Source organism: Danio rerio, chromosome 1, assembly GCF_052040795.2.
Source record: "Danio rerio strain M-AB ecotype USA chromosome 1, GRCz13ab, whole genome shotgun sequence".
NCBI classification, from domain to species: Eukaryota; Metazoa; Chordata; class Actinopteri; order Cypriniformes; family Danionidae; genus Danio; species Danio rerio.
Genome location: NC_141021.1, coordinates 44,447,501 through 44,458,143, shown reverse-complemented (window position 1 = coordinate 44,458,143; position 10,643 = coordinate 44,447,501). Strand labels below are relative to the sequence as shown.

General features: G+C 33.1%; 1 protein-coding gene across 1 annotated transcript in view; it reads right to left on the bottom strand.

The window, feature by feature from the left end:
- Positions 1-3,508: 3,508 nt before the first annotated feature.
- Positions 3,509-10,643, bottom strand: part of LOC797212 (5-hydroxytryptamine receptor 4) — an 8,192-nt gene continuing 1,057 nt past the window's right edge. The window contains exon 2 of the mRNA XM_087237483.1: positions 3,509-4,741. Within this exon, the coding sequence (XP_087093609.1) occupies positions 3,670-4,731 (1,062 nt within the window). The 5' untranslated portion in view covers positions 4,732-4,741 and the 3' untranslated portion in view covers positions 3,509-3,669. The remainder of the gene's footprint in view (positions 4,742-10,643) is intronic.

The window sequence follows — 10,643 nt, the reverse complement described above, 5'->3', positions numbered from 1 at the left end:
GTCACATATATGTTTCTGGCTTATATGTCACATATATGTTTTTGACATATATGTTGACATATATGTTTCTGGCCTATATGTCACATATATGTTTCTGGCCTATATGTCACATATATGTTTCTGGCCTATATGTCACATATATGTTTTTGACATATATGTTGACATATATGTTTCTGGCATATAAGTTGACATATATGTTTCTGGCCTATATGTCACATATATGTTTTTGACATATATGTCACATATATGTTTTTGACATATATGTCACATATATGTTTCTGGCCTATATGTCACATATGTGTTTTTGACATATATGTCACATATATGTTTCTGGCCTATTTGTCACATATATGTTTTTGACATATATGTCACATATATGATTCTGGCCTATATGTCACATATATGTTTTTGACATATATGTTGACATATATGTTTCTGGCATATATGTCACATATATGTTTCTGGCCTATATGTCACATATATGTTTCTGACATATATGTTGACATGTATGTTTTTGACATATATGTCACATATATGTTTTTGACATATATGTCACATATATGTTTCTGGCCTATATGTCACATATATGTTTTTGACATATATGTCACATATATGTTTCTGGCCTATATGTCACATATATGTTTTTGACATATATGTCACATATATGTTTCTGGCCTATATGTCACATATATGTTTCTGGCCTATATGTCACATATATGTTTTTGACATATATGTCACATATATGTTTCTGGCCTATATGTCACATATATGTTTCTGGCCTATATGTCACATATATGTTTTTGACATATATGTCACATATATGTTTTTGACATATATGTCACATATATGTTTTTGACATATATGTCACATATATGTTTCTGGCCTATATGTCACATATATGTTTTTGACATATATGTCACATATATGTTTCTGGCCTATATGTCACATATATGTTTCTGGCCTATATGTCACATATATGTTTTTAACATATATGTCACATATATGTTTTTGACATATATGTCACATATATATTTTTGACATATATGTCACATGTATGTTTCCGGCCCATATGTCACATATATGTTTTTGACATATATGTCACATATATGTTTCTGGCACATATGTCACATATATGTTTTTGACATATATGTCACATATATGTTTTTGACATATATGTCACATGTATGTTTCTGGCCTATATGTCACATATATGTTTTTGACATATATGTCACATATATGTTTCTGACATATATGTTGACATGTATGTTTTTGACATATATGTCACATATATGTTTTTGACATATATGTCACATATATGTTTCTGGCCTATATGTCACATATGTGTTTTTGACATATATGTCACATATATGTTTCTGGCCTATATGTCACATATATGTTTTTGACATATATGTCACATATATGTTTCTGGCCTATATGTCACATATATGTTTTTGACATATATGTCACATATATGTTTCTGGCCTATATGTCACATATATGTTTTTGACATACATGTTGACATATATGTTTCTGGCCTATATGTCACATATATGTTTCTGGCCTATATGTCACATATATGTTTTTGACATATATGTTGACATATATGTTTTTGGCATATATGTTGACATATATGTTTCTGGCCTATATGTCACAAATATTTTTCGGGCATATATGATGACATATATGTTTTGGGCATATATGTGGACATATATGTTTTTGGCATATATGTTGACATATGTTTCTGACAGATATAAGACATATATGTGTTTTACATATTCATTCACTTTCTTTTTGGCTTAGTCACTTTATTAATCTTTGGTCGCCACTGCAGAATGAACCACCAGCTTATCCAGCACATGTTCTTATGCAGCGGATGGCCTTCCAGCTGCAAACCCATCTCTGGGAAACATCCATACACACTCATACACTACGGACAATTTAGCCAACTTAATTCCCCTGTACCAAACAGTCTTTGGACTGTGATTGAAACTGGAGCACCCGGAGGAAACCCACGCGAATGCAGGGAGAACATGCAAACTCCACACAGAAATGCCAACTGACCCAGCCGAGGCTCGAAGCAGCGACTTTCTTGCTGTGAGGTGACAGCACTACCTACTGTGCCACTGCACTGCCCGACACCAAGAAATGTTTCATAAAAAAGAAAAGAAAAAACTAGTTTGGAGACTTTCCAGAGACAATTTCTCTCTTTTTTTAATTATTAGATAAGTTATTGATCATAAAGATGCCCTTCCACCAGTTGCTTAATCTTTACTTACCTCATTATTGAAGCAGGCAGAGCAGCTGGTGGCAATTCTCCATCCGGTCATTTCAGAGGAATTCTATCAAGAAAACATGATCCAGGCTATGATTTAATTTCCATCGTAATATTTTTTTCTTCTTCTCATATTTATTTTAGCTGTGACACTGATGTCTGCAGGTCATGGGTGTTAATCTAGGACAGGGAAAGGGGAGGATGTGTCTTGCCTTTTGGGTGTTTCTTTTGATAGGCACTCTGTGTACAGTGAAGTGCACTGCAGCTTCCCTCAAATAGCAAAAACCTTCTGTTCCTCGTTGTGTTTATTATCTCATGCTGCCATATTTTGTTGAACATACCAGAACTTTTGTTTTTGCAAAAAGGACATAATGTGAGTTTAAAATAGTGTATGTCCTCAGTGTTTGACCGTAACAGCATGTTTTTACATAATGTTTATGTTTTTGCTTTTCTATACAAAAGGAAAGCTTCTGTAATGCACTTTACAACAGACAGTGCAATAATTAAGGATTATTTTCTGTATAACACGTAATCTGCGAAAAGATGATAAACGCATGCCAGACATCTCATTTATTTACAGGCTAAACAAAAATAATGGAAGAAAACACATTTTTACAGGAAGTTCAACGCCAAACCACAATGTTTACATGCACTTTATCGCTTGTTGTGCTATTAGTCTAAACTGGGTTTTGCTGAGGTTCATGTTCTGTCATTTATGTAATTATTGAGCTAATCCTTTAATCCTTTGAAAGTATTACCACAAGGAATACCTTTGGTGACTTATACACTAATTAATCTAAATAAAAAAAATACTGGGAATTAAATATGTTTGAATTTAAAAATATCTCAAATAAATAAATAAATAAATAAATAAATAAATACAAGGGATTTTAAGTAACTAAAACTTACCAAAATGTATGTACAGACATGCACACAAATAAACCTTTCATTGGTTTTAGTCACATATGTTTCCTCGTTTTTATTTTGGCCATTGTAAGATATTTTAAAATTGTATTAACCCAAAATGTTTTGCAGCAATTTATTTTGTCAATTTGTTTTGGTAATTTTAAAAGTTTAAACAAAGAAAAATGTAGAAAAAAATAAATATATATATATATATATATATATATATATATATATATATATATATATATATATATATATATATATATATATATTGAAAAATACATCCTGCAGTTTAGCGCTAACTATACAGAAAGAGCCAATGCTGAATTTCTGTGCATTTCTATATATGTAAACACATACACATACATACATACACACACTTTCCCCCAATAATTTCAGTACAATATTTGGAATATTTTCTGTTGACCTGTATGAACTGGAAAGAAACCACTGTGGAACATTTCTCTCAAACAAACTTCTGCTACGACAGTCTAGTTGTCTGTGCGCTCATTGCCATCTCTTTTAGAGTGAGAAAGGTCCATTCCTTGAGCTGAGCCATGCAGACAAATTCTGCATCCCATGATCATGAGGAAAGCTCGCCGAAACGACCGGTTGAAGAAGCCATAGAGAAAAGGATTTAGCGAGGAGTTAATGTACCCCAACCACAGAAAAACATCCCATATCACAACCGCTGTCCCATACTCGATGAATGGGTCAATGATATTAACAGTGAAGAAGGGCAGCCAGAAAAGAAGGAAAACCCCCATGATGATCCCTAGCGTTTTGGCAGCTTTTCTCTCTCTCCTTATGGAGTTGCGATGTTTTTGTTTCTTACTCGAGTCTTTGCCCACACCTGCTGCCATCTGTGCCTCCATCGCGCTGATCTGCATGGCTTGCCGTTTGGCTGCTTTGTAGATCTTCCAATAGGCCACCAACATGGTCACCATAGGCAGGTAAAACGCAACAAGCGACGCCATCACGGCATAAATACGGTTCACTAAGAAGACGCACATGTTCTCAGGTAAAGGAATATCCACACCAAGCTTGTGCAGCCCGAAGAGAATAGGACCAAATGATATGAGAAAAGGAATGGCCCAGCAAACCACAATCAGCAAACCAACGCGCTTGCGAGACATCTTAAAGGAATACACCAGTGGGTTGCAGACAGCATAGTAGCGGTCAAAAGCAATGCAGCTCAGGTGGAAAATGGAGGCTGTGCAGAGCATAACATCCAAGCTGGAGTGAAGATGGCAGAAGGTTGGGCCGAAATACCAACATCCTTCAACTGTTCTGACCATACTGTAAGGCATGACCACCAGGCCCACAAGAAAGTCAGCGACTGCTAGAGACATGACGAAAGAGTTAGTAGGGCACTGCAGCTGTTTGAAGTACGCAATGGCGAGAACCACCAGGAAGTTTCCCACCACGGTGCAGAGGATCCCTGTGATGATGAAGAGATAGAGGGCGACTCGTGAACCAAAGCTCCTCAATGTGGCACAAGCTTCAAAATCCGAGTCCAGTGAATTGTTGCTCCATTCTGAGGTGTTTTCCATGCTGTTCAACCTAGTGGTAAATGAGACACATACATTATTGATTCACACCAAAACAGAGGTCAATGTGTTCAAATTATCAATGTTTAATTTGATTTCAAGAAAGTTACTAATGATGTTCTGCAAGGTTTAGTCTTAGGGTTTTAATCTAGGTGCAAAGTCTACAGCCATGTTGCAAAAGCATTAAGGGCATGTCTGAATCCACTTTTGCCATTTTAAGGACAGAAAAATACACTTTGCACCACAGCGCATGGTCTAACAGGGTTGTGCTTATTCTCTTCATGAGTTCTGGGTGTGTTTTGAGCATAACGTGCATTAAACAAATCAGAATTTCAACTTCTCAACTTAGTTGCGTCATGCCATGGTGCATGGTGCAAAACTAAACGCTTCCCTAGGGCGAAAACAGTTAAACAGACAATCTGTGGGAGAATAAAAAAATGAGCCTCCTCCATTCAGCCTTTTTACTTTCTCTTAATTTTACTCTTTACTCCTTTATTTTCGTGGATAAGGAAACAGTGTTGTTTATAATCCAATGAAGACATCCATTAGCCTACATATTTCATTTAGTTTGTTAAGCGCAAAGATTTCTTTCAAAACTATTTCTAAATTCAGTTCTCATTTCCAGCAAATGAATAAATGAACAATAATCATCAAGTGTGGTCAAACAACTGAGTTATATCCAAACACACACCCAATTCTTATGTCCCATATGTGCCCGCATACGTCTCCAAAACCCAAGAGGTGGACAAATCTAAGCTTGTTTTTAGTAAAACAAATTTAAATATGCATTAATAAATAATACTGCTAATTATAATAACATTATACAAAACAGGGTTTCTGCAGGTTTCACAGAGTTAAATTTAAGACTTTTTAAGATATTTTTAGGACCGTTATGAATGACATTTTAGATTCATAAAGGGCTAAAGGCTAAGAAATTTTTCAAATGGCCCAGATGGAAAAGATTTTTATTTGCCCTGTCAATTTTTTTATTTAATACATTTAATAAAAAAAAATAATATATTAATAATAAAAATACAAACATTTTAGATTTTATTTCTTAGCAAAATAGTTTAAATAATGTGTAAAAACAAGCAAGCTCTACTTGTAACTATACACTTTTTTTTTCAAATGTTTTAAAAGTTTTAAAAACTATAATAAATTAAATCTACACACAACAATCTGTCCAGGTTGGTGTCCTCAGCCGTGAATACACGAAGCACCTTTTAACAAATGTTACTGTAAGGAAAATGATTAAACCATTATGATATATAGAGTTAAAAATGACCTTTTAAAAATACAAAGTTTAAAGTTTTATTAAGATGATTGTGGTGATTGTATGGATTTTGGCCAGATTTGGTAGCAATACATGAACAAAGGAAAATTAAGACCTGTTTAAAATGACCAACAAAAGACCTGTTTAAGACCAACAAAACAATATTTCAGTAAATTTAAGACTTTTCAAGGCCTAAAACTTGGATTTTGAGATTTAGGACATTTAAAAACCCTGCTGAAATCCTGACAAAAATAAATGGTCATGAATGAACTAAAAAAAAGGCATGGAGGCATGAAGAAGGCATGACAGCAGTGTTTTTTTTATATTTTTGTAGAAAATGATAATTTTTGTAACATTTTAATCCATTAATTTTTTCGTATGTAAAGATATTTGTTTATTGCTGTATCCTGTTTGTAATAAGCAATGTGTAAGTGTTTGAACCCACATAACTAGACATAACTGGCACTGCGCTGGACTTTAGACCAGCTCTTAACACAACCCCTTTTTAGACCAGCAAAACAGCGCAAATGGATTTGTTACAGTATTTAAACAACATGGTATAAAACATGAAAACTAGAGTTGCGCTGGTCTAAAAATATCATCAAATCGCACCAAACACATCTTGCACCTTATCAGCTTAGTACCTTTATTAATCTGGGGTCGCCACAGCGGAATGAACCGCGAACTTATCCAGCATATGTTTTACGCAGCGGATGCCTTTCCAGTCGTAATCCATCTCTGGGAAACATCCATATAAGCATTCACACTCATACAATATGGACAATTTAGCCTGTACCCAATCCACCTTACCGCATGTCTTTGGACTGTGAACCTGGAGGAAACCCACACGAACATAGGGAGAACATGCAAACTCCACACAGAACTGCCAACTGACCCAGCCGAGGCTCGAACCAGCGACCTTCTTGCTGTGAGGTGACAGCACTACCTACTGCGCCACCGCGTCGCCCTATAAATTGTTTATATCGTATGTAAATAATTTCAGTAATAACTTTGAACAGACTTAATGCCTTAAAATCAACATTTAAATGTTCGAGGTCATTAAAGCAGGATTAATTCATCAGGTTATTTTTAAAAAGCATTAATCAACTGTAAATCTTGGTGTTGGCTCTGTTCTTTTTTAAATGTAGAATAATTTGTAAAACTTTATCTTCATCTTTAGTTATCGTAACCTTGGTGTGAACGACTTATTCCCATGATCATTGATAAATGCTTTGTTTGATTTCATAACATGCTGTGTTTTAGAAGACCAGCAAGAATGATTATTCGAGATGATGTCCAGTCTTGCTAATAAACCGCCATACTGATATATGAGAACAGAAATGGCCGTGTCATTCCACCACGGAATAATAATCAGTCTATTTCATCATTAATATTTTTGCTAAATGACAACTGCCCCTGAAGCTCCTGTACGGCTGGGAAAGCAGAACAGACTGGAAGAACCCAAGGCGAATCTGTAATAAAAACAATATTTTGAATCCCCAAAGTGTTGGATATCTGCCAAGAATCATAAAAGCCCCTCAACTTGACCTTGTCTCAGGAATTGTATCCCTGCAATGCAATGTGCCCCATGTGACCTTTGGGATTACACCGAACGTGCAAACCTATAAGATGTCATCAGCATTGTTAAAGTTTAACGTAGTTCCTATAAGGATGTGAGCAAAAAACAGTTTGAAAGCATTAACTCTGAAATATTTATTCATTACTGGAAACTATTCAAAGTGACGTGTGACCTGTTACATAATTAATAGAAGTCTAAAAGTAATGTTTGAGATGTAATGAAGAAACAATCTATCACACATCGTTCATGTATAATGTATGTCTAGTTAAATAAAAGCCACAACTGAATTCTCCTCAGATGCAGTGAAGCGGAAGAAAGTGTCAGTTTTTCGTGAGTGACAGACATGTTTCTCAGCCCGTGACAGAACCCGAAAACAACATCTGGGGATGTTTGACAGAGAGGAAAAAGGAAAGCGCAAAAAACAAAATGGTTTTAGTTCAGTAACAATAAAAATTTAATTACTACCAACGGGACTGCATGACAGGGACAAAGTGATGCTTAATGTTTTGCTCTTCCCTGCCATGATCACTTAAAGAAAGACATTGTTAAAGAAGTAATCATTTACTTTGATAATTAAGTGTCCTTTCAATGCATTTTTTCCCTTTTTGTTTGCATATTGCATGTGTATATTTAAGATAATTTCATGATCTCAATTTATTTATGATTGCACAAATTGTATGTTTTGGAAACATGAAATACATTTTCTTTTTTACAATTTATATTTTAAAACAAATCATGGAATAAAAAGTTTGTTGTTTGCTAAATATCAATAACTCAACAAGAAGTACACTCTACTGTAGAATAGTAAAACATTTCTGTCAGCTTCAGTCACAATGATGCTTTCCACATAAATAAATCAGCTTGTTAAGTGACTCCTAATTTGCCTTCTACGTGAAAAAACAGCAGCAAAAAAATCTTTACATATTTTCCTCTCTCGTACATCCATCCTTTGCCTTCTATTCCATTTTGTTTAAAAAATGAAAAAATATAAGTGAACTGTTCTTTGAGTATTTGTATAAAGTATATAAAACTTTAGGATAAGAGTCAATTAGTTGATGTATTTACTAACTGAAGGTGAGTCACTACCTACTGCGCCTCCGCGTCACCAACAATATTTATCAGAGCTATTGTTTTTTTTTTTATTATTGTTTATTGTTGTATATTGTAAAATGGGACCCATGTAATGAGTAAAACAATTCTGCTGCATATTTTAAACATTACTCTGGGTCTTCCTGTAACAAAATGTTATAAACAGCCTGACTGCATATGGAGGTTGGTTCTAAAAATAGAGACATTTCAAATGACATGATATCGCAATCGTTATATTGCAATTTACAGACAGTATAGTCAGGGGAAAAGACGAATGAAGTGGAAAGGAACATTTGCCTGCTAAAGATAATAATACAATCCTTTCTGTTCCTTCCAGTCACTTTTTACAAACTGCAATTTTACAAAATACATGATTGCTGAGGTTAGGACGGCAGACGCTAAACACACTCCTTTCTTCAGAGCACTCAAACACAGCAGATGAGCTTTAAAATGTCAAGACAACGTTCAGAGGACAGTCCCTTTACATACTGTACAGCCTGTGTGTGTGTGGTCAGCATTACACATGTAAACACTGACTTAGTCTAAGTGCGTAATAAAGATATGGGGACGCTTCTAATTTATAAAGACCACAACCGAGCACTCAGCTCTTCCATAACAACATCTCTGGGTTATCATGCAGTACAATAACCAAACACTTTTTTATTTGTTTATATTCTTGAGCTTAACTAACCACTACTGGAGTTGATACAAATTACGTGTCATTCATCCCTTTAATCTCTATATTTAAACCAAAGCCACTGGAAATCCAGCATGACCGTGCTATCAGTTGCTTTGTTTGTTATTCTTGAACAAAACCCTTCCTGCATGTTCCAAGCAAAACAATTGACTCAAATCAAATCTCTGCATTCTGCCAGCTCACTTAAAGTATGTTTTGACTTTATTCTCAAGGAATTGGAGGGATAGACTGGACCCAGCAGGAATGTCCATTTCAGTCAGACATATTTATAAATGACCAAAAGCAGCATAAAACTCACCTTCCCACAGTGATGAGGAGACAGACTGACCAGTTACTCATAAAAGAGCTCACGGATAAGAAATTCAGGGTTCATGATAATATAAACCAAGTTAAAAATAATATTGTCTTTAATACTTACAGGAGGAGGGTTAAAATAAGCATTTATTAACAAACAAAAAAGGAAGACACATTAAGATAAAATAATAATAATAATAATAATAATAATAATAATAATAATAATAAATTTGTATTGTTATTATTAGCAGCAATTAAATATAATGAATTATAATAATTATTAATACCTCTATTGATTATGAGAACAAATTAAACAACAGCTATAATAATACAAGTTATAATTATTATTATTAACATTATTATTAATAATAATACACTTATTTTGTCATTTATATTAGCAGCAATTATATATAATGAATAGCTATTATTTTTATTATTACTACTATTATTAATAATAATAATAAGTAATACATTAAACAACAACAACAATTATTATTATTACCACTTTCATTATTTATAATACACATTATCTATAACAATTATTACTATTTAATATATATATATATAAATATATATATTATATAATATATATAATTGCTGCTTATAATGATAACAATACAAGTGTATTATTATTTAAAAAGTGTAGTAAAGTTAATAATAATAATAATAATAATAATAATAATAATAATAATAATAATAATAATAATAATAATAATAATGAATTAAACAACAACAATAATAATAATTATAATTATTATTTTTTTAAAAATACATTTGTATTTTTATTTTTATTAGCAGCAATTATATATAATGAACAATTATTACTATTATTATTACCACTATTAATTATAATAACAAATTATGCAACAATAATAATAATAATAATAACTTATATTATTATTATTATTATTATTATTATTATTACCACTATTAATTATAATAACAAATTATGCAAGAATAATAATAATAATAACAATTATTAT